Below are 25,636 nucleotides of genomic sequence, written 5' to 3' on the forward strand. Positions count from 1 at the left end.
ATTGATCAGGTTAGTGATGTCTGACTGCTATTATTTTGAACACAACTGTACAAATTAAACCTGAGAGTTTGCACTTTCAGCCCTTATCCATTATATAACTATAGCTTGAACATGTTTTGGTAAATACCTGAAAAAAACTAAACTTGTGCCTTGTCCAAATATATATGGACCTAACTATCTATCTATATTTTTTTTTGTGAAAAACTTACAGTGCAATATGCCTATCCACTTCAATATAATCAATAAATAATCAAATATATTGCAGCTAACATGTATAGTGTTCCCACATAGAATATAATATACAAAATATGCAGCACAATATTGTGTAAACAAATACTAATAATATGTACATAAACCTTGCTGTGTGACAATGCTACAATAACATACAGTACATATTCCGTGCTTCCAATGTATCACCTTATATAACCATTAACGCACTCTATTTCATATTATTATTATTATTATTATTATACAGTATTTATAAAGTGCCAATAGTTCGCTCAGCGCTGTACATTACAAAGGGAGACAGAACATGTGACAGAACAATAACAATACAATGCGATACACGAGGGGTTCAAGGTCCCTGCTCCTTCGAGCTTACAATCTAGGAGGGAGGCCCATATTGATCATGCGTTTTCCAAATCTTGTCCACTGTGCGTATAAATATTAACAGTGTCCCAATAAGAGAAGATAATTAGTGAACCGTCCCTTTAAGGCTCTGTGCTCCACGTGCTCATGTGCAATTGCTTCTCTGTATATAACCATCCAGTACATGCGTGTGACCCCCAATGTTATATGACATATATACACACGCACGTAGCGCTGCATAAATGGACGGCGCTGTAGAAGTACCTGTAATAATTGCAATTTTCTGGGTGAAGTGGTGCATTATCTGACAGAAATGCAGGGGTAGCAATGTTTTTGGCCATGTAATTCTCAGTATTTGTACTTATTCTGTATACATGGGCTGAGCACAGTAGTACTTCCCTTGTCCTGTACACTGTAAGTACATACAAGGCTCCTTGATCCAGAAAGGCCAATGTCAGTGTTGTGTATGAGGACCATATAGAATGCAGATGAATGCAGCTTTGTGGCACAGGATACATCCCAGATATGTGAGCTAGGATACCTACAAGCATTTGACAGAAACCTTCGTCAGGTAAATCAGTCCAGCTTATGTCAATGTAAATGAAATCAGAAGCTATGAGTAACTAAGCATTAACATGGCGACTTGTGCACTGCCAGTATCTTCGCCCATAACAAACATGGCTGCCTATAGACGCAGGGTCACGAGTGACAGCTATGCCCGGTCTTGTGACTTCTGTTTCCTGTCAGCTGACAGTAGCTGTGTAGGAAGCTGTATGGCTGGGAAGTAACAGAGTTGAGTGTTGTGTAGAGCTGAGTCCAGGGGAAGTATCTGATGGTGAGTGTTCTCCTGTTCTATTGTAATCATTTCATTAGACTTGGTCTGGGTGGGGCTGTGTGCGAACACTGTTCCCCATTACATAGACTTCCTCAGCACTCAAGTGGGATGGCAGCCCTGTGTGGGTGACAAGGGTCTGGCTGTGCTGCATGCTGGGGCTTGTTGTTCCACATTGCAGGGGATCCCCAGGTTGTGCACTTCTAGAGTGCTGAGTATATTTGATATCAGAAGAATGCAGGTTTTGACAGATTGTTTATAAAACAAGTGATATTCTGCACTTCTAATAACCATTGTGCCTAGATCTGCAGGAACAAGCTGATTCCAGGAGCCCTGTACAGGGTCACCATTGCTGACGTCTTGCTAATTGTCTGGCTTTGTTACCATAGGAGGCCAGCAAAGTCCAAATGAAGTGCATGCTTCCAGTCTACATATGTGTTCTAGGCTGCTCACCCAGAAAATACTGAAAGCGTTGGATCAGCATGAAAGTCAGGGGAGGAGTATATTCAGACTTGGAGATCAGCAATAGTAGTGTCTATATCTCCTCGAGTCATGTGCCCCTTAAAAAGAAAAGGCTTCATATACACTCACCGGGTACTTTATTAGGTACACCTTGCTACCCGGTGTGGTCTTCTGCTGCTGTAGCCAATCTGCTTCCAGGTTTGACATGTTGTGTGTTCAGAGATGGTATTCTGCATACCTTGGCTGTAACGAGTGGTTATTGGAGTTACTGTTCACTTTCTATCATCTTAAACCAGTCTACCCATTTTCCTCTGACATCAACGAGGCATTTTTGTCCACACAACTGCCACTCCCTGAATATTTTCTCTTTTTCGGACCATTCTCTGTAAACACTAGAGATGGTTGTGCATGAAAATCCCAGTAGATCAGCAGTTTTTTAAATACTCAAACCAGCCCGTCTGGCACCAACAATCATGGCACGTTCAAAGTCACTTAAACTCTTTGCATTGGCCGCACACAAATGTGTGCCCCCCCCCAGTGTCTGGGCCTTGACGCCGAGCGGCCACACATCTGCGTATAATTAAGAAAAACGTGCTGAGAGGGCATGCCCTGCATGCTCCTAGCACACATGTACGGTACTCACGGAAAGGTCCCGATCTCTTTCAATCGGGACCTTTCCCGATCATGTGACCGCAAATCACATGACCCTAAAACCTCACCCCAACTCCCGGCTTCTGAAACCCTTAAAGGGCTGGGAGGCGCCGGCGCCAAGGGGTTAAAGCAGAGTTCCGCTCAAAAGTGGAAGCTCCACTTGTTTGCCTTCTCCCCCCTTCCACTGCCATATTCAGCACCTTTTGGGGGGGAGCGGTTATCTGGTTTTGAGAGGTACCCGCTACCACTTCTGGCTCAGTTTGCCACAGCGAAGTGAGCCGGACGTTTGGCTCCCTCCTTCCTCCCGCAGTCTCCTGGGAACCTTCACAGGTCCCAGAAGATTGCCGGACCAATCAGAATGCACAGCACAACTCGCACATGCAGAGTGGGCATCCAGCTGTGAAGCTGCAAACTGTCACAGCCTGATGCCCACAGTTGTGATACCAGCACCAAGGAGAGAAGGGACGGCGTGGGAGAGCACATCGCTGGATCCTGGGACAGGTAAGTGTGTGTTTATTAAAAGTCAAAAGCTACAGTTTTTGTAGCTGCTGACTTAAAACACTAAACTGACTGGAACTCCGATTTAAATCCCCTTTCTTCCCCATTCTGATGCTCTCTTTGAACTTCAGCAAGTCGTCTTCACCATGTCTAGATGCCATGTGATTGGCTGATCAGCAATTTGTGTTACCAAGCAATTGATCAGCTGTACCTGTGAGTGTACAGTTTGCCATTATGTATAAATGTAGGTGAGAAAATAAGGCCTCGTGCACACAGGGTGCTTTTGCAGCCACTTTTAGTGGTGTCAAGCATTTTTTTTTTTTACTTCTAGTAAACGGCCCTCTATGTTATCCTATGTGTCCATACACACACAGGCTTTTAGAAGCATTTAATGGCAGCAGTGTGTACAGGGAGGGAAAAAAAAATACCCGGGGCCAGTGCATCCAGAAGCAGTAGCGTTTTGTCAGAAAGAACATGACGTGTGTAAACACTCCTAAACGCATGTTGATTCTAGGCACGTTTAGCACTTGATCGTTGATTAATTTCAATGGCCAGAATAAATTATTGCTTTGGCCAATTAAATGAATTAATGGCCAAGTGGATGACGCTTATAAACATGCCTGAACGCTTGTAAAAGCATTAGATACTTTTACAAGCATCGGGCATTTTTTCTGCAAAAACGCTGCTGCCAGGAGGAAATCTTCTAGGAGAGTTGTTTTAACGTCCTCTGTGCATGAGGCCTAAGGCTGAAGTTCTAAATGGGAATGCACATCTACTGAAGATTCCACCAAAACTCCATAGGTCTTGGCAGGCACAAAGGGCACCCCCACGTACCTGAAGTCAGCAAGAGTGGCCAGGGCATTGTTAGCAGAGCTAGAAGAGAGGATACATTCTTAAAAGTAATAGCAAAGGCAAGTCTTACTATAAGTATTTCATTTAAAAGAAAATGTTCCTTCTATGCCATTTCTTGGGCCACAAAAGAAGTTCCTGCACACTGTTTGTTGGATAGTCCCGTTGTAGACAAACGCAGGCCATACATTATACATGTTTTGCAAGAAAATTGCTCAATTTCCCCATCATCACAGTCAGGGCCAATTCACAGTAATGTGCGCTAAAATGAATGGAAAATACAGTTAAATTTCCATTCATTTTAACACGTGCAGATGTCCATTGACATACATTTTGATGTCCATTGACGTAATGCAGTGTTACAGTGTGAATAGTACACATTGGTAATTATTGTTTTTCAGATGTCCTTCTGTTGATCTGTGCTGTACAACTGCGATAAAACTGAGCTCAACACACTGGTGTGAACTGGCCCTCAGTATTGATGAGGGAATTCCCCCCTGTAGCACTATTCTGTTCTGCTGGCAGGGAGCCTTTCTTGCTGGCAGAACACAGTGATTACTGCTGGCGGCTACAGCCCCTAATAGTGATTGAAATAAAAAATCCGACAGGCTGGTTGTACTGAAGTAGATCAGTGGATCAACTTCAGTACAATCAGCCTGCCCATAGATGGACCAAATCTCGGGTGGTCCCTGCTGAACTGACTGAGATTCAATCCATCTATGGCCGGCTTTACACTACTTTTCACTGCATGTGGGCACATGTACAAGACAATGTACTAACAGACATGAGACTCAAATTACAAAGCTTTAAAAACAATTGTGGTTTATTTTCATCCATACTATCATATTTCATTTATACTGAAAAATTATTTAAAAAAAAAAGAGATAAATATGAGCCTGGTGTGTTAAAGTAGAACTAAACCCTCCTCTCCTTTTAGAACCAAGGAAGCTGTCATCTTAGCCTCTGTTTGATCTGCAGTTGCCATGGTGCTGCACATGTGATTAGCTATGACATTGGGCAGCACAGTGGATAAATGGTTAGCACTTCTGCCTGGCAGTACTAGGGTCGTTGGTTCGAATCCCAGCCACGGCACCACCTGCCTGGAGTTTGCATGTTCTCCCTGTGCCTGTGTGGGTTTCCTCCGGGTACTCCGGTTTCCTCCCACACTCCAAAGACATGCTGGTAGGTTAATTGGCTCCTGTCTAAATTGTCCCTAGTATGTGTATGTATGAATGTGAGTTAGGGACCTTAGATTGTACACCCCCTGAGGGTTAGGGACTGATGTGAATGTACTAACTATATACATAAATTGATGGCGTTATATAAGTACCTGCAATAAATAAATAATGACAACCACCATTTGATCGGTGTGGCTGAGACCTAAGGTAAGCACACTTGGCACTCCTTGAATCTAATTATTCCGGGAATGGTGGGTTTAGTTATGCTTTAACTAATACTTGTGGCCTTGCAGTAGTGGGCTGCCGGTGTCTGTACTGAAACTTTGCTCTCTAATGTGCTCCTTGCACTGAGACCATGCTGTCATCAACATCTCCTGATCTCCTACTATTGTGAGACTAGGGGAAAAAAAAAAAGCTAGAGCAGGGGCTGATCCAGGTTTTTGTTAGGGTCAAAGGTCAGGGCCAGTATGTTTTAGATTACAAGAAAAAAAAAACTTTTAGTGTCTGTGTGTTATAGACAAAAAAATATTGCATCTTACGGGTACAATCAACAAATATAGACGTGGTATTGCTGCGAACGCCAGGAGTGGGAGAATTTTGTTTTGGGGATTGTTGGTGGTGGACTATGACAAAAGCAAGAAATTTACAGCTAACTTTTTTTTTTATTATTATTATTTTGGGACATTTATTCTTTAATAATAATGAAACTAAATGGTTAGCACATCTGCCTGGCAGTACTAGAGTCCCTGGTTTGAATCCCAGCCAAGGCACCACCTGCCTGGAGTTTGCATGTTCTCCCTGTGCCTGCGTGGGTTTCCTCCGGGCACTCCGGGTTCCTCCCACACTCCAAAGACATGCTGGGAGGTTAATTGGCTCCTGTCTAAATTGTCCTAGTATGTGTATGTATGAATGTGAGTTAGGGACCTTAGATTGTACACCCCTTGAGGGTTAGTGACTGATGTGAATGTATAATATATATGTAAAGCGCTACGTAAATTGATGGCGCTATATAAGTGCCTGAAATAAATAAATAAACAATAAATCATAGATATCCGTTACTCAAAGTGAAAGTCCAATTTATCCTGCAAAAACAAGGTATATTCTACCTGGATACAGTAGCTGGGATAGTAAAAATCACAAACAACCTAAATATATGGCTCATCTGCAATAAAAAAAAATGGACTTGCCTGCTCACATCTTCTTTAGAATGTACACTGAGTTGCGCATACAACGCTCATTTAACTTGTCAAACCTTGGTGCTGGAATGAATGAACTCCCATTCATGAGATTAGATTGTACAACACAGAGTTCTGTAGTGGGGGCTCAAATGATCTGATTATAATGTAGACACTGATCATTAGTCTCAGGATTCTTTTATTTTTTTTGCCCACAGGTAAAGGTGACCGTGATCTGCAATAAGCAATGGCTGAGGTAAGTGCCCTTCGCGCATTCATGTGTAGATTCAAGGATAATTCAGTGTATACCATTTTGATGAAATAAAAAAATACAAGGACCCCCTCTACTGCTCTGTAATGAGTATGTCTAAGTTTAATGAATTTGTAGAGAGACATAAAATCAAGAAGGTTCCCTGACTTGTCACAAAACGTTGAGGACCCATGTTTCATCACATGACCACCTCCCCTCTCCCTCCAACATGGAGCATATGTAGCTGCAGTATACGGTAAGGCTATTGAGAGAGATTGTATACCTTAAATGATAAGATCACCATTGGGCACATGTTCCACCCATTTTTAGGGTGAAACATGTTACCAATGCTGCAGTCGCTGCCCACCCTCCCTGTGACAGACGTTTGGGGTTTCCTGTACAAGCAACACAGCTATGCAGGCCTATGCCTTGTCATTCATTCACAGTGTCCTGCAAATGACTGAAATACAAGCCCCAACAGCCTTAGCGGCTGTTGGCTTGTAGTTCTCAATGAACTACCACGGTGCTCTGGAGCGCCGTGGTAGTTCATTGAGTCTTCCTGTCAGTATATCTGCTTGCCCAGACATCCCGTATGGACAAGCAGTTATACTGACAGGTCTGCAGGAGACCTGCATGGCACCAGTGATCTGCTGATTGCAGTGCTTTCCAGGCTCCTGCAGCCGAAAATAATAAATGCATTTTTTTTTTTTACCTGCAAAAAAATGTGCATTCATTATTTTTGGTCAAGAGGTGAACTTATCTTTTAAAGTGGAGTAGGAATGATGAATTCTGAGAGATCTAGTCCCATTCCTTGATGGCATGTCTGTATTTTTCTGCCCTGTACTACACATCACACTGGTATTGTGCTGTGAATGGGGCACATAGAAACAATTGTTTTCTATGTGTCCTAGCAGTGATCTGTTTTTTTTTCTTTTGCAGAAAAAAATAAATCACCACATATAGTGTGAATAAACTCCTAATTCTGAAAGTTGCTACCAATTAATGGCTGGACATAACAAGCTATATACTAAGACGTTGGAAGACAGTTATTAGACGGCAGGAGTTTTAAAACTTTTTACGTGTGTATAGTTTAAAGAGAACCTTCGATGAAGATGAATGAAGTCTAATGTACATCAGATGACACAACCATGTCTTCACATTGGGAACTTGGGGGTTGTAATGACCTCAGCAGCAAGCCTTGGTATATACCACTGATATATGCAGGCTACCAGTAATATCAGAGGTTCTGCTTTATACTTATGCATGTAGTTGAAGCCTAACTCCATTATCAATGTTTCCTGGCTCAAACAATGTATTGCACTGGTACGCTTGTTGGGTGCACTATATTAACAGTATGTAGTTTCTGTTATATACAGTAGGGGCGGACTGACCATTTGAAAACTCGGGCACTGCCCGAGGGCCCGGGGTCAGTAGGGGGCCCCATGAGATACCCCTGGTACCTTGTTCATAGGCTTTTTTGAGTTTGGGCAAAGACACAGGGGCCCTATGATCCCCTATTGCCCGGGGACCCTATGAGTTGTCAGTCCGCCCCGATATACAGTATACTGTGCTGTATTCTTGCAGTGGAAGAGGGACTTCCCGCTTCACTCCCAGAACAAGATTGAGTCTGGCTTAACGCTGCTCAGACATTCACAGAAGGCATTATATTCTATGAATGAATACAAAGCTCCTATGGAGGGGTGATGACATCATGATCTGACTCAGCCAGTCATAGGAAGCTTTTATTTATTTGCAGAATGGTGCTGAACTTGTAATCAGTTATGTCACCAGCCATTTGACGGCCTGACAGTCCAGGTAAAACCTAACATAAGCACACTAGTAAGGGTAACAGTTATCTTTTATGCCAAGCCTTGTTTTTAACTGTTTTGGGAAACCATTAAATAGGTGGATTTTGTTCTGCTTTAATATAGGCACTTTTGGATGCCCTTTCCAAATACTACTTAATTAAAAATAGTGTGTTGGCCTAGGTTCACACCAATGCGGTGCAGGAAATGCCACAACCCGTGCGCATTTCCTGCACCAAATTCCAGTTGCACTGCCAATGCAATCTGCAGCAGGTGTCAGTGCAATCTTAATACCTCAAACGCAGGTCTCAAATGCAATGTGTTTGCCTGCATCGGATCGCACAGTGTACAGTCAAATGACCATGCAATCTGGTTGCAATGCGGCTCCATAATTGGTGCATGCACATCTTTGGTGCAATGCAATTTGAGCCCATTAAAATGAATGGGCTCCAATTGCACCGCACTGAAGCACATGTGAATTGCACAGTATTGTGGTCCAGTTCCTGTGAAATTCACATGCGGTGTATGGTGTGAACCAAGGCTTCATGACGGATTTACTTTATTGTTCTTCTATTGCAATTCTGATAAGCCTACTTTAGTTGCAAACATGCACTTTAAATTGCAAGCTTTGGAAGTGTAGTGTTTGTAGGTTTAAAGTGATATTGAACTCAAAATGTAGAATCCCACTGACAGGCAGGGTTTTTATAAAAGGGGAGAGAACCTAGTGATCTCCTGTCATAGATGCCTTTCCCAGCTTGTCAGTGGTAATGTACACTGAGCTGTGCATGCGCAACTCAGACATTAATGGCACCTGCTCTGTGCCCCGGTGAAGTGACTCATATGTGCACATGGGGGAGTGATGTCAACGCCGTCCAGCCTTTCAAACGGCCGGAGAGAGCAAACCTGGAAGGAAGGAAGGCGAAGATGGAAGTGCCCTGACCTGCTGGAGGGCTGCATTTGACAAGCAAGTCTGCCATAATGTGCTAAAAATATCACATTATTGCATAAACTTCCTGGGGGTACATATAAAAAATTAGAGTTTATTACCACTTTAATTATTTGTCTCTTAAGTTTTTTGTTTTTTTGTTGTTTTTTTTAAATCTATCTACCTGAAAACTGAGCTTTCTGCAAAAGCAAATATCTAATAGTTTGCTGTATAAATAACCATCTTTTTCCATGCGATGGTTAAGAACACAACACTGTTCAATGCCTTTTAACATGCTTATATAATCATCCAGTTTACTGTTTCAAAATGCTCTGATCCTTTAAAACCTGGAGATTTTTGGTTACAGAAGTATGGTGGCAGGTGTTTACAGGTAACAGGATGTGTCTTCTCAAAAATTCTTCTTGGACGATGTCCTATTAAAGGTTTGGACAGTGAGAACATCATATTTTTTTTTTTTTTATTAGAACCCGCATTAAAGTGGTACTAAAGGCAAAAAAAATGACATAGTCTGTCACTAACATTACCAAGAAATCTTTGTTTTTCTGAGTCCTTCCTGTAAGTTATTTGTTTTATTTTTTGGCTTGTTGTTCCTGCTGTTATCTTTCAACTTCCTTTTTACCATACCAAGCTGTGCATAGCAAAAGTGGAAGTGTAAACCCTTATATATACCCATTGAATTGACTAACCTCAGGTAATACATAGAAATCAAACAAATCCTCCTACATAAGTTGTTCCTGTTTATCTGAAGCCCTCTCACCTTTTCAGTTGTTCAAGGTGCACAGTTTGCTCAGCATTTCTGAGCTTCAGAAGGCAGGGACCTGATGTCACACAATTCACAGCATATAGAGTAAACCTGAGTGTAATATGAGACCTGAGTGAAGGGAATGGGCACTCACTCCTCTACACAGTCTCATAGGGAAACATGCACAAATAGGGCTATTGGTCACCTTCTGTGTGCTGGAGGGGAGGTCTCTTCAGATTGCTTGGTATCTGGATAAAAGATCAGAAGTGACTCATACAAATAGCAGAAGGAGGTGAGAAAAGTTAGAAATCACACTGGGTGCTTTGGATCAAAGCAAGTGCACACTGTAGAAGGATATGCTTTGTTCATTTTTTTAATTCAGAGGTTTACAACCACTTTAAGGGTTAGGGCAAGCCATTTAATAATGACAGGCGTGCTTACAGTTGTCAGCTTTTATTCATTTAGTTAAAATCTTTATGCCAAAAGGGAAAAAACTGTTTCTGTACCTAAAAACTGCTGTTTTTAGGCTTTAATATATTAGTTACTGTACCTATGGCAGGGGTGGGCAACTGTGGCCCTCCAGCTGTTGGAGAACTACAAGTCCCATGAGGCATTGCAAAACTGACAGTTACAAGCATGACTCCCAAAGGCAGAGCCATGATGGGACTTGTAGTTCACCAACAGCTGGAGGGCCAGAGTTGCCCACCCCTGACCTATGGTAAAGTCCATCAGCCAACAATGGAAGTCCATATAACACCCCCCTCTCAAGACAATGCTGCTGTCCATGGGTAACTCCATTGCTCCTCCATAAATAGAGGAGGAACCCTAAAACAGGAAGTGTGTTTCTGGCCAGATCACCAGGTGAAAATAAAGGAGAAAATATTTGTGTGTATTATTGAACTAGTCACTGTGAGAAATGCGTAAAGTTTCCTTGCAGAAACATTGCAGAGGTCTACGGCTGTGTGTGGTAATAACAATGCTATGTTCATAATGATACAAAACTGGTTTGTGTGAACATTCCATTGTTGGCTGTGAAGAAACTTTACACTTTATCAGACAATGATCACATGAGTATGACCGTTCTATAACACTTTTTGCTTCACAGGAGTTAAGGAGATTCCTCTATAAAAAGCTTCCTAGGTAAGCCGGCTTTTGTTTATATACTGACAGCAGTACATGTGGCATATTTAACCTCCTTGGCGGTATGATTCTTTTCGATTTTTTTTGTGCTGAAAGTGGTACCAGTTTTTTGCATGGAAATATGTAGTTTTTTATTGTAGGCTGTAATTTTTAGGAATAACTCACTGAAATCTGTACGAACAAGAGTCTAGTAAACATCCCGGGTATGATAAAATTTGAAACACGAAATCATAAATTATAATTTAATAAATAATCATAAAAAATAATAAATTTAATTCAATAATATAATCAAACCAAAAACACTGAAATTTGAAATACAGAGGCAAATTCGCACATCGCTGAGCAAAGTCGCAAAATCGTTTTCAGTGTCTGATGACGAATTTCCCCATGAATCATCACTCAATTCTGCAAGTGGTTCTGATTTACTATCGCTGTTCTAAAACCGCTTTTGACGTAAAGGGATGCTTTTTGGACGGCACGGACTTTTCTAAGTTTCCAGGCAGAAAAAACAGTCAAAATGCAGGCAGGGCACAGGACAAAGCAGTAGGGACAAAATATATGTGAAATGCATTGAAACAGCAATGACAGCAAAAATGACATTTTTTAAAATTTTCTAATTTCCTGCCGGTTCCGGCGCCCGTACGTCCTGACATCACAGGGACCAGAACACGGAAGCCGGATGCCGGCATCGGCCGGAGGAGATGGCCGGGGACGCTGCAGGGGACACATCGCAGGAGCGAAGGACAAGGTAAGTGCTGCAGGGACCCCCTGAGCAACGCCGCATGGTAAACCCGAGTGTAGCTCGGGGTTACCGCTTTTGGTATTGAAATTTTACCCCGAGCTACACTCGGGAACACCGCTAAGGAGGTTAAGTCCCCCTGTTAAAAAAAATTTGTGCTTCGACATTTAATTATAACTGCATTTACAGTTTTCTCTTTTCTCAGTCCCCATGCAAACTCCATCATATACCTGTTAATCCTGCTGGTGAAATCCACCTAATGCACTTTTCTGTGATGATGTGGCAATACTGCTGCATTGCACCTCAATTCAGAGCAGAGTTGTACCACTTCTGAAGTCTATAAGGTTGATTTGCTAAAACTGGAGAGTGGTTTCTATGCAGAGCTGCGCTAGATCTTGCCATCAGCTTCCAGTTTTTTTTAATCAAAGCTTAATTGAACAAGCTGAAGTTAGAAGCTGATTGGCTATAATGCACAGCTGCACAAGATTTGGCACCCTACAGTTTTAGTAAATCAACCCCTATGCGTGCTTGCGCCACAGAAAAGGGAGGAGGTGTTTTACTGGCAGCATCACAAGGTGAAAACAAAGACAAAGTGCCTGAAATGAAAACTAATGCAGCCACCATTTCTAAAGACTGGTAAGCTGCAGTACCTTCATTTTTTTTGTGTGTACACATACGTTTGCTTGCTATAGAACTGCATTCTAATCATTGGAAATTAAAATTGCTTGATTCCTCCATCCACACAGTCAGTATTGATGGGGCGAATCCTTCCCACAAAGCAGTCATGTTCTGCCAGCAGGGAGTCTTCCCACTGGACAAAACACAATCATTGCATGCTAAAAATCCAGCAGGCTGGTTGTACTGAAGTTCATTGACGGATCGACTTCAATATAATCAGCCTGCCCATAGATTGATTGAATCTCGTCTGGTCCCTGCTGAACCAACCAAGATTCAATCCATCCATGGCCAGCTTTAGGCAGGGTCAGCTGCAGTTCTGTTGTAGCTTTTTTGAACCTATAATTAAAAAAAAAAAAAAAAAATTACAAAAAGAAAATTCAAATTCCTCTGTTAAGCAAATCAAATGAAACTCAGAAATTTCTCAAACTTGTATCAGATGCAAGCTACATGCATTTAAAAGTGCAATGTATATACCCTTCTAGAAAAGCTCGGAGATGCAGATTTTTCTCTTTCGCTCTGTGATAAAACTACTGGCACTGGATTTCCATTTCTAATAGCAAATGTTTCAAGAACAAATACAGAAAAATATTGTCAGTTCCCTGATAAACTGGACCTTGTGACACATTTAAAAAGAAAAACAAAAGAAAGTTTGTGCATGAATAAAAATTAACAAAATTGGGTTTCGAATAAGACGTAACAAAGTTGGGTTTAGATCTATTTAATTTCTATGTAAGATACATTTCATGGCGGAGTATGTCTTTAGCAGTTGTTTTCTTGCGGCCTATTGTGACCTCTATTGAACAAATTATCCAGCAAACATTCAATCTAATTATTTTGTTTTGCAGTGTGGAAGGGCTTCATGCCATTGTGGTTTCAGACCGAGATGGTGTTCCTGTTATTAAAGGTGAGAGGGGAAGTGTATACCACAGGAAAGCAGATCTTCAATGTATGACACCCATTAATATTATAAAAATCAATTTCTCAAATTATTCTTTAACAGTAACAGCCAACCAGTGTGGATTAAAGCTGAATTCACTTGTAATATGCAGTGTAGTTGTAGTATTGTCTTTTAGATGCCTATTACATGCAGTAGCTTCCATACATTAAAAAAAAAATGTTTTGCTGGAAATTGCACCTAAGATGCAGCAAACAGGATTTGGTAACTCACCAAACTAAAATGCAGAGGTGTGAATCTAGCCTGAAGCTGACCATACACTGATCGCAATGCAACCAGTTCAGCAGTAACCAGCTGAGTTTCCATCAGCTTGTGGCCACCTCTGCGCAACAGAAGTCAGTTGTTTGATCGACTTTTGTTGAAGGGATATGCTAAAATTACTTTTACGATTACCAGCTGCTGCCGCTGGCCAGTGTATTCCGACAGCAGCAAGTCCCGGTGTCAGAATGCAATATCCTGGCAGTAAGGGGGGGTTGGGCATTTTTTTCTTTAGCCAGAACTGTCTGTGGCCAGTTTAAGACCAGCCTAAAGAAGCTTCGATTCAGATTATTGTTCTTTCAGTTCTATTCCTTAAAATGGAACACAATACATCTATTTGAAGCGATACTAAAGGTTCCATTTTGTTTTCTTGTAAAATAACAAAACATGTCTATACTTAACTGCTGTATGCAGTGGATTTACACAGAGCAGCCTGGATCCTCCTCTTCTCAGGTTCCCCGGTGGTGCTCCTGGCTCATCCTTTCTGTCGGGTGCCCTCATAGCAAGCACCTTGCTATGGGAGCACCCACTGCTCCATGTGTCCATTCACACATGGAGCTGCGGCTTGGCCCCACCTCCTCTCTCTCCTCATTGGCTGACTGGCTGTGATTAACAGCAGTGAGAGCCAATGGCTTCTTCTTGCTGTCTCTGCCTATGAGGAAGCAGAGGTCTGGGACAGCCGAGGATGTTGTGCACATTGCTGAATCGCAATAGGGCTCAGACAAGTATTGAGGGGGCTGGGGGCACTGCTGCACACAATTTTTTTTATTTTCATGCATAGAATGCATGAAGGTAAAAAACCTTGAGCCTTTAAAACCACTTTAACCATTTCCCAAACTAGTCCCATTTTTAAGGCATGCCATGCATCATAACTGTCACAGTTGCTTGTGCGCTCAACTGAACTGTCTAGCCATCAAATGACTGGTGTCATAACTGATCACATGTGCAGCAACCATGGCAACTGCAATTTAAACAGAGACTAAGATGGCAGCTTCCTTGTCTGTAAAGAAAAGGAGAGTTAAGTTTCACTTTAAGATACACAATGATGAGCTAGGGTCTGTTAATTTCCATTAGGAAGTCACCACTGTAGACCTGCCTGGTGGTCATTATTTTCTTTTTTGAGCAAGCCTAAACCATGGCCTATCTACTGTAAGTAACATTTACTTTAAGTATAAAATGCCTCTTCTCTAGCATCTCACAAAATATCATGAATTGGAAACAGGTTTAAAAGACTGAAAACAAGATGTTAACAAATACTTTCTGATCATTTCAAAATAGTTGCCAATGAAAACGCTCCGGAGTATGCCTTGCGGCCTAGTTTCCTATCTACGTTTGCACTGGCTACTGACCAGGGAAGTAAACTGGGACTCTCCAAAAACAAAAGTATCATCTGCTATTATAACACATATCAGGTATGTGCTGTTCTAGCCATAGCTACAGTAAAGTTATGTACTAATGAAGAAAAATATTTGCAGTTACATTTCTTGAATGTCATTTAAATGCACAATGAAGCAACAGCACACACCTCGTCACAAGAACCAATGAAATGTATTTATTCACCTAGTTTTTGGCACCACTTTGGGCATAGGGTGACTAGAGCAACTACAAGAGTGTGAAATAAAAAAAAAAAAAAACCTGTAAACCAGACAGTCCTATAAGGCCCCTGCCACACAATTGGTCCAATCGGGTCTATCTGTCCGTTTTTCAGACGGACCTGATTAGATCTTCCATTCTCCTCTATGGAGAGGTGGATGCGAACGGACTTGTGTAGCACCTGCCTACCTCCAATCCAATCCAAACCGCTAAAAACAAACAGAAGGGGATTCGTTCTCCCACATCTAGGTGGATCGGATGGAATGGCAGTCGGGTATTAACAGACAGCTGGTTTGTTTATTTCCGATTGCCTTTAGAGCAGAGCAGGCTGTGTCCTTGTCTGCTGTGCATGAGGGGACACTGACCTGTCATCCACCCGCTCTGTTTAGTGAGGGATCAGCGGACAGATCCCCCATTGAACGAGCAGATTTCACCTTGTGTGAAAGGGGCTGTACTCTTTCATTGGACTTAAAGGCTCATACAAGGACATCTCCCCGACCCCCTTATTTCCTAATACAGGTATTTATATAGTACTGTCAATTTATGTGCACTTTATATACTGTACATTCACATCAGTCCCTGCCCTCAAGGAGTTTACAGTCTAAGGTCCCTATCTATACACATATTGGGACCAGTCTGGACATTTACCCTACCAGAATGTGTTTGGAGTTTGGGAAGAAACTGGAGAAAACCCACACAAGCACTGGAGAATTGCAAACTCAATGCAGACAGTGTGCAGACCTGGGTTTGAAATGAGAAACCCAGTACTGCAAGGCAGAATTGCTAATCACTAAGACACAGTACTGCCTTACATGCGCTTCCTTGCTCCTCTACAGGAGGCACTGAAATTGGCTAGGTCAGTGACATGGGGGAGTGGTAAAAATTCTCGCCTGGTCATGTGACAGTGCTCTGGCATAGTCATTGGCTTCTAGGCCTGGCACACAAGGCAGCAGATCACATGCTTTGACACACATACGAATGCTAAGTATTCTCACTGCAGAGGAGCAAGGGGTTGTGAGAAAGGGCATGTAAGATGGCTACAAGGGGGTCAGGGGAGATGTCCTTTGTAGACTGTCACTTTGCCCTGCATGGTCTCTAGGTAACTGTGTTTCTTTGAACTCTGTCAGCCTATTTTTACTCCGATTAGTATGTTTACGTGTGCCCATTTAGATTGCTGTCGTGCTCTGCTGCTTTTCCAGTGCAGTACTGGTACTGATAAATGGTTTATTTGAGAGATATTTGCAGCAATACTATATAATACATATTGGAGTATGCTAAACCATACATTTTTTCGCTTTCTAACCAAAGTTTAAATCCTAGTTAATGGAACATTCAGGGTGAGTGGTTATATAATATAGTCTGAAATCTTTTTTTCTAAGCCTTGTTCACTTGTACTCCATGTGCAATCTTTAAACCTGAATCAGTAAATGTAGTGCCAGGTTTTACCTGCGGGTGTCACTGGAAACAAAATCTAAAAAATACTGGTGCTGCTAAAGCAGGAAAGATCATAACTGGAAGAAAGCTTCAGAAGCAAGGATTCATTTTTCTATTTTATGCTGATATTTAGTAATACCTTACTGTCCTTGTTAAAGGTTGTTTAAAGCTGAACTCAAGGTAGTTAAAATAATATCCAGTTTAGGTATATGATCATAAAATTATTTTGATGACACCATGTGCATGTCGGACAGCACAGTGGTTAAATGGTTAGCACTTCTGCCTGGCAGTACTAGGGTCATTGGTTCGAATCCCAACCACAGCACCACCTGCCTGGAGTTTGCATGTTCTCCCTGTGCCTCTGTGGGTTCCTCTGGTTTCCTCCCACACTCCAAAGACATGCTGGTAGGTTAATTGGCTCCTGTCTAAATTGGCCTTAGTATTTGTGTGTATGAATGTAAGTTAGGGACTTTAGATTGTACGCCCCTTGAGGGTTAGGGACTGATGTGAATGTACAATATATATGTAAAGCGCTGCGTAAATTTGTTTTACCACAAAGCATTATTCTGTGCTACCGTTCACAACATATGATGGGATTGTGGTGGCAATTTTCCTTTTAATATATGCGAATGGAGTTTCTGTTTGACACAGACCTAACGGATAGTTTACCACCTTGAGGTTCAGTGATCTATGTATACCCTCTTAACTCAGACTGCAGAGAACCATGGATATGATCTACCACTTCTGTAATGTAAAATGTTCAATAAAAAAAACTTTATTAAAAAAATAAATAAATAAATGGCCATGCGGATGTCTTTAGCATTCACACATGCACAACAAATGATCATCATATTGTTTGTCATATGATTATCTCCTATATTTGTCAGCTCCGTCTAGTGGCCATACTGCAGTATTTTTTTATTGCAATATTAACCACTTGCTGCCCAAGCTAATTCTGATGCTTCTCAAATATATGTAAAAATGTGCATTTTTAAACTAGATGATTGCTTCGAGCTCCCACACTCTATATATTTTCTGAAAGGCCCTGGAGAAAAAAATGGTAGTTACAACAAACATTTTCAGGAGCAGTCACCAACAGCAACCTATGTAGTTTGTATTTTAAATAAGTATGAGCTGTAGAATCGTGACTTTGCAGTGTCTTAAATGATTTCTTTGTGACACAGGTAGTCCAGTTCAACAGACTGCCACTGGTTGTCAGCTTCATAGCTAGCAGCAATGCCAACACAGGTATGTTTGTTATATACATCTCGTTTTTCTTCTTTCTCAGATCTGTTTGGTGGTGTTCTCTGTTATGTATATATCTGAAAGTAAGCAATCTGTCCTGAAATTGCAGCTGCAAAGTATGACTGGCCAGTATGACTGACTGTTTGTGCAGCCTTCTTTTGGGGACACAGATATTAGCAGGGGAGGTATAAACTTTCCAAGTCGCCAACTAATGCATTCAGCTAAATCCCTTTTGCATAGCCAAGTTGGATGTACAGTACACGTGCTTTACATTATCACCAGTCACATGACTTGTAATATACTGTTAACTACATTACAGCTTCAGTGTATGAGTACCAAATCTCAGGCAGGTTGCACTGTAGGTCCCTGCTTATCTTAAATCTAGTTGTTTTATTTTCTTTCCGAAGGTTTGATACTCAGCTTAGAGAAAGAGCTTGGTCCTTTGTTTGAAGAACTGCGGCAAGTTGTGGAAAACTGAACAAACCAAATATGATTTTTATGGACTTTTCAAATGATGGGGAGTTGCTGTTTCCAAAGAAGACTGCTAGTAAGCAGCCTAAAGAATCTGTACTTCTTCACAGCTTTGGTTGGAGCTGTGCTTTGCTGTGGAAATGGCGCACTTCTTGTAGCTTGTAGAAAAAGGTCTGTATTCTGTAACGAGTATCCAGATGCACACCAATAAGGGTAACACTGTGGAGGAAATGGTCCCATTTTTGGGGAATATTTTGTATTAAATCATATTATTCCTTGTCTAGCAAGAACCTTACAAATAAAATGTGAAAACAGCTTATTATAATATTAATCCTTGGCTCGATTTATTTTTATTCCCTTCTCACTACGAGTCTCAAAGCAACTTTAATAAAGTCATTTATATTTCCTTCATACTTCAAGTTTGGCACAATTTTTGCTCAAAATAAAACTTGCATATGTAGAATGTTAAATTATACTAAACATTTTTTCCTCTTTTCTTAAATATGTAAGTCACACATTTTTGAGTTAAAGACACTTCCATTGTGCCTATTCAGGGCAAAAGTGACAAGTTCTTTTGCAAAAAACAACCCTTTACCTGCTGATATTAGCTTTCAAAGTGCTCCTCAATTGCTCTGTTTTTCTATCGGAGGCATCAGGAAATATCCAGTCCTTCCAGTTAAGCACAGCATGTGACCTCCTCCCCTTCCTACTAGGATGCATTACTCAGGCCTCAGCAGCCAATAGAACGCTGCCCTATGTGAAAGATGAGGAAGTCCTTAACTCTGTGTAAGCTCTGACACAATCAAACATGGCACTTACATGGCATTTGGAGTCCCAGCTCCAATGGAGGAACAGCAGTGCAAGGGAGCTCAGAGAATGTATCAGTAAGTGTGGGTTCTTTCAAGAGTGCCTGTCACTTTGCCCTGAATGGGTTTCTTCAAACTGCAGTTGCACACCTCTGCATTTTGGTGCTTCTGGAAGTGCATCAACAAAATCCTGCTTGCTGCATTTGGTGTGGTTTTCAGCACATCCCTCTTCTATAGTGATTAATGGTAATGTATGTAAAGCATGCCTGTAACATACATCACAGAAACTGCATGGCCCAGCAGAGTTCATAGGACCTCACTCATACATGAACATTGTATTTGAAGCAGGCAGTTGTCCCAAATGATCAATACCCTCCTGAGTGTCAAATGCATGGGGAAGCTTTGTTCTCACTGCTTTGCTTACCCTGGTTCCACTTGGAAAGTTGGTAGCCTAGGGTACCAGGAGAACATTGTATAAAACAGGCCCTGCCTAATTTACTTTGATTTATTGGGCAAAGAATATCATCTTTGCTCAGACTGATATTTTCAGACTATGAAACCTATGAAAAATTTTACTTAATAAAAGCAGAGAGGATCACTTTTCTGCTCAGCCTTCTAGTAACTTGGATCATCAAGGCTAAAGAAGTTTACGGTTTTGCCCAGCATTGATCTCATTACATTAACTAGACCTGCTTGACCAATTTAAAACAAAGCTACTGCTCATTTGTTGGCACACACATATATTCAAGCAGAGACTAAGCACTACTAATTATGAGCGATTGCACCCTGAGAGATCATAGTTTGCAATCCATTAAAGGTTTACCTAACGTCAGAACTTGTTTTTGTTTTTAGTTAGGTTTTCATTGTTGTCAGTGTCTCCGCTTGGGAAATTCACTCTGTAAAATTCACAATTTTGAGTTGTCATCAAAATAAGAACAGAAGCACTGTCAAGAGGGAATTTTTCCAGACTTTGCAGAGATGTCTACAGGATAGGACATTAATTAGAATATCCCCAATGGGAGAAAATGACAATAACTAAAACCTGACAGGGTTTTTAACCATTCCCTGCTCTATACAAAATGGAAAAAAAAAATTGCCATTATAAAAACCAGAAGAGAAGAGGCAGCAAAGACCTCCAAAGGCTAAATTAACCTTGCTATTTAAATACCACCAACTGCTGTAAAAATGCTGTGCATATAAGAGTTCTCAACTATCGTATATCAAATATTTTAAAACAAACATATTTCCCCTACTGCCCTTGAAGAAATGAACAAGAGATGAAGACCCTACAAACTGATTTTTCCTTCGTATAAGATGTCCTTGAGGACCATAAAAAAAAAAAACAGAAAATCATCCATGCATCAGAATCCTACTGGAATTGGATCCCCATGGCCATATTCTAAGAGATCTCCCTGGATAGAATAAAGATGGACAAAATCCATTGCGTGCTGATCTGAAAAACAACAATGCTATCCCTAAGGGGGGTATTGGCCAAGTTCTACTATTATGTCACCAAACAGCATCTGTTGCATGTGGCCAGAATATCCACCTTACCTCATGGCTACAAAATTTTCGTTGATTTAGCCCAACAACAATCGTTAAAACAAGGAACCCACTTCCCTCTCTTCCTTGAACCCTTTCTGTGGACAAATAAAGGCAGCTGGCAGCTTTTGTTTGTACCATTGGAACTATTAAGGAGAGAAAGCCACTTCACAGGTCTGGGGATTTTTTGGGCTAGATGGCATCTGATTGGTCAACACCATCCTTGTGGTGGTGCTGACCAATCAAAAAGTCCTAGTCCACACTGTCATCCCTGCAAAGGAGAGGAGAGAAAGCCACAGGGATTTAAAATCCCTAGACCAGTGAAGTGGCTTTCTCTCCTTAATAGTTCCATTAAAAATCCCTACCACTTTCTCTTCTCTTCTACCACTGTGTATATGGAGCATCTGACACCATAGTATACATTCCTACATGCCCACTCTCCACTCAGCATGGGATCCCTGCAGGGAAGTTTCCTGGACCGCTCCTGTGTGAGCTATGACAAGCTTGGTTTCACATAGGAGTAGTGACTAAACCACATGTGATTTGGAAAGGAAAGATATGATTGTGCAGTTTGGACCAATCAGAGCTTCCTTAATGATGGTGAATGGAACTAACTAGGATAAGAATGGGAGAGAGAGACCTGACAGGGAGGAGGAGCTAAGACAGAAGAGGCTTGACAGAGAGACACCTGGGATACTTGAAGGTCAGGTACATAAGGGGAAGCTGGGCTAGCCATAGATGCATCTTTTTTTTTTCATTCAGCCAGGGGGCTAAACAAAACAAAAATGAATGGCCAGTCAAGTGCCTCCATCCCAAACTCGCTCATCCATGTCTTTATGTACCTTGCTTTGTGCACTAGTGCGCAGTCATGTTGGAACAGAAACGGGTCATCTCCAAACTCTTCCCACAAAGTTGGGAGCATGAAATTGTCCAAAATGTCTTGGTATGCTGAAGCCTTAAGAGTTTCCTTCACTGGAACTAAGGGGCCAAGCCCAATCCCTGAAAGACAACCCCATACCATAATCCCTCCTTCACCAAATGTTACATTTGGCAAAATGCAGTCAGACAAGTACCCTTCTGGCAACCACCAAACCCAGACACATCTATCGGATTGCCAGGCAGAGAAGCGTGATTAGTCATTCCAGAGAACACGTCTCCACTGCTCTAGAGTCCAGTGGCGGCATGCTTTACACCACTGCATCCAACCCTTTGCATTGCACTTGGTGATGTAAGGTTTGAATGCAGCTGCTCGGCCATGGAAACCCATTCCATGAAGCTCTCCATGCACTGTTGTTGTGCCAATCTGAAGGCCATACGAAGTTTGTAGAAGTTTCCAACTGTCTGCAGAGTCAATTGCTAAAGACCTTCAGACTGTGTGCTTTAGCAAGTGCTGACCCCGCTCTGTCTTTTGGCCTGTGGCCACGGAGGTGATAGGACACCCCTTCAAATCATTGGATTCAGGTGTTCCAAATATCTTTGACAATATAGTGTATGTGTCACTGGGCAGTCAATGTTTGCTGTGAGCACTCTGACAGCTCAGTCTCTGCGCTAGGAGCACAAAGACAGGCTACTAATGGTTGGTAGTCAGCGGGACTGGCCAACTATCATGTGACCACTGTGGCAGCTAATCACAATGGTCATGTGATTGCCGATCCTTCCTTCCCCCCCAGATGTATAAACCTTGTTAAAGGAATGCTGGGCCGGAAAGGGTTAACAATTTTGCTATTTATTAATGTCCATATTATTTGTTTAACCCACCCCCCATTTTTTTACAAATGTATGGACAGACAGAGATAGAAGAACCCTTACCATATCATATTATTTACATAAACACAAGGCTATCCATAGGTTTAAACAAATTATGTAATTGTGTTTCCTTTGCAATCCTTTAAGATGTTCCCAAAATAAACAACTACAATTATGTGTATGAAAAGTATATACATATTTTATTTTCCTTCCATGGCTTTGTCAGCTTTTTCTTTTGTACTTGAACTTGTAAACAATGCACTGAGTAAGATACCAGAAAAGGAATGTCGCAGTTATAAGATTCAAAAGAGAGCATCAAACTTCAATTGTCCACTTCTAATCACAGTAAAACAAAATATATTACAAACTAGCAGTTGGGTACTGCTGAAGTACCATATTACAAACGAGCAGTTGGGTACTGCTGAAGTACCATATTACAAACTAGCAGTTGGGTACTGCTGAAGTACCATGTTCTTTTAAATACGTGTAACATCCCACATAATTCTGACCTGTAGCATACCAGCTTATATATGCTCTGCATTTCGCATACCAGAATGGGCAGTGTATTATAACTAAATGGCTCAGAGAAGCATTGCCTTGCCTAAAACGAACTAATGACACTGCAATTCATCCCTCGAGCTCTCCTGGCCAATAGTTCCCCGTAGATGAGCTGTAACACTGTACAGGCTAAAATAGAGGCCTGTGAAAGCTAACAAGCATCCAACACCATGTATGAACCATAAAATGGGAGAGATATTTCTTATTTTATGTTTTTAAAGGGTCTGTGTCAGTTTATATTGCCATGTTTAACATTCTTAAGTGCAGAAAACCATTTTTAAGAGCCCATCCGGGTTTAATCATGAGCTCCAATATTCTGGGTTTAGTCCTCATTGGCCAGTGTAGCTTTATATCTCTGGTTCCCTTCATCTGCGAGTTGTCTGTCTTCTTATTTGAGACTGCAAATAAAAGAAAAATAAATATTAGATAATCCCACAGTTACTGAGGAACACCAATTAATCCAGAGTTCTACATTTTTATAATTATAAGAAACTCACTCCATGTGCCTAAAAAAGTGTTCCTGCCAACATAAGCAGTGGACTTCAGTGAGTGAGATCTGCTTTTTTTGACTGTGCACTGCAATCTTTTTCCATTTTTCATCTCTCCTGGCCATGATCGACTCTCTTTTCATCAGTTATATACTGGATTTGGCTAATCTGTAAAACCTGCACTGTGTTTGCAATTTCTCTCCTGTTTGCTTGTAAGGGTTGACCAGACACTCCTATCCTCTTCTCTACATGGCTTCTTATGCAGATGTCCAACTTGTTGGCTGGAGGTGCTGTCCTAAACCTGGTACACACGATGAGAATATCGGGATGAATGATCTTCTATTTTTTTTTGTTTGTTTTCAATATGAGACTAGCATGCAAAAACAATTAGATTACTAGAGTTATGAAAATTCTTGTAAGACAAAATACAATTTTGGAAGTAATGAAATGTATTGTTTTCTTTCATTTCTGAGCATGCCAAGTTTTGGTCACTCGTTTTCCTTTAATCAGTACAGTATTCGTCTGGAAAAAAAAAACTGTACGTTCTGTTATCATATGAGAAAAATGTTTGTGCTTGTCACTTCAGATAATATCGAATGAACTGTTGTGATCGGCTCTCGAAAGCTGTGCACTAACGAGCAGATTATCAGACGAACACTCCGAAAACATTTTTTTTTTCCTTGTCTGATTTTCTCACCGTGTGTACTAAGCTTTATGTGCACCACCAATCTGCTGGTGACTTATTGCAGCACAAACACATTCAGTTGTGTGACTTCACTGGGCAGCAAGTACAAGTCTTTATCCATGAACTGGAAAAACTGGCTGAGCAAAAGTGTTCCCCATTTCATTGGAGTGATTCAATTTGTTCACACATATGATTCTTGTAGATCTTCCAATTCTATTCCATTCATCACCCCAACCTTTGTAGTAGATTCTTATTGTCTACATCTACAACCTGCCCTGACCTGTTACAACTCTGCCTGAACTCCATCTGGCCTGATCAGTTTGTTTTCAGATTATGATCTTGTCTGCAGAAAGTAACAAAGCAAAGTACCAGTCTGACAATGATAATAAACTTCCTCCTTCCCTTGCACTAACTTTCTTCCTCGTTGCATATGCCGTCTAAACAATGTCATATTTATAATAATTATTATTAGCTTCCATGGCAGCCTCAACTGTATCATCAAGATCTATATGATAGTCATACCATTTTCCACCTTAAAATCTTAATCCATTCATCTGCTTCTGCTCCTGTCTTTGCACAGAGATAATAGGTTCTCACTGGGAACACCAAACTGTGAAGAAACAATATTAATAACATTAGGGCATGGATTTCAGTATTCAAAACACAATATTATCCTAATAGTTAACTGTTAATTCCTGTGATACATATGTGACATGGATGTATAGAATGTATGTGTGAAGGATGACACTCACTTGCCATAATTTTAGTAGTATATATCAGTGGAGGGGTAACTAGAGTTTAGAATAATAAGACAGGGACATTGTTAAAATCTATCAAGACTAGATCTATGATTCATAGTTACCAGATGTGCAGTCGCAATCAGTCAAGGATTTATAGTTATAAGATATATAGTCGAACAGGTCAAGGTTAATAGTCACAATAGTTACACAAACAGAGTCTACTGCGCATGGCAGTAAACAAGGACACTGCAAATTGTGTATATAAAAGTCGGGGGATTCTAGGGGAATTCGGGACTTATTGAAGACGTGGCAGACGTGCCTTGCGGTGATTTCCCGGATTTCCCCTTGCGGATTGCTGGAGTCCCCCAATCGTTGGGCAACGGGTGATGCTACAATATCCAGTGATGTATTGATGCTTTATTCTTGCTATAATATGATCTAAATAGGATTTGCAATTCTGACAATTCTTATGTTATTATACTAACAACTTATTCAATAAATCATATTTTGCTTTAATATTTATTAAGCCTAATCCGTGTATTAGTGAGTGACTGTAGTAGTGTTAAAAACACTTTGTTTTGA

General features: G+C 41.1%; 2 protein-coding genes across 4 annotated transcripts in view; one reads left to right on the plus strand and one right to left on the minus strand.

Moving 5' to 3' along the window:
• The first annotated feature begins 1,329 nt into the window (after positions 1–1,329).
• On the plus strand, positions 1,330–18,820 carry LAMTOR3 (late endosomal/lysosomal adaptor, MAPK and MTOR activator 3). The gene is made up of 7 exons (XM_089680557.1): positions 1,330–1,423; positions 6,452–6,489; positions 11,082–11,116; positions 13,379–13,437; positions 15,025–15,158; positions 17,958–18,021; positions 18,426–18,820. The coding sequence occupies exons 2-7, from the start codon at positions 6,481–6,483 to the stop codon at positions 18,494–18,496; spliced, it is 372 nt and encodes a 123-aa protein (XP_089536683.1). The 5' UTR covers positions 1,330–1,423; positions 6,452–6,480; the 3' UTR covers positions 18,497–18,820.
• A 3,935-nt stretch (positions 18,821–22,755) lies between these two features.
• The window catches only part of DAPP1 (dual adaptor of phosphotyrosine and 3-phosphoinositides 1), a 108,835-nt gene continuing 105,954 nt past the window's right edge, over positions 22,756–25,636 (minus strand). For all 3 annotated transcript variants that reach the window (XM_089680554.1, XM_089680556.1, XM_089680555.1), the window contains 2 exons: positions 24,837–24,924; positions 22,756–23,539 (listed from right to left, as the gene is read on the minus strand). In XM_089680554.1, coding sequence (XP_089536680.1) covers positions 23,507–23,539; positions 24,837–24,924 — 121 coding nt within the window. In that variant the 3' untranslated portion in view covers positions 22,756–23,506. The remainder of the gene's footprint in view (positions 23,540–24,836; positions 24,925–25,636) is intronic.

Source organism: Staurois parvus, unplaced genomic scaffold (genome assembly GCF_062004578.1).
Source record: "Staurois parvus isolate SC_StPar_1 unplaced genomic scaffold, SC_StPar_1.0 ptg000244l, whole genome shotgun sequence".
Taxonomy (NCBI): domain Eukaryota; kingdom Metazoa; phylum Chordata; class Amphibia; order Anura; family Ranidae; genus Staurois; species Staurois parvus.

What these genes read in the sequence shown, in the direction of transcription:
- LAMTOR3 (XM_089680557.1), top strand. An exon ending in CTCTATAAAAAGCTTCCTAG is followed by an intron (nt 11,117 to 13,378) that starts GTAAGCCGGCTT and finishes TTTGTTTTGCAG; the next exon opens with TGTGGAAGGGCTTCATGCCA. An exon ending in GCTATTATAACACATATCAG is followed by an intron (nt 15,159 to 17,957) that starts GTATGTGCTGTT and finishes TTTGTGACACAG; the next exon opens with GTAGTCCAGTTCAACAGACT.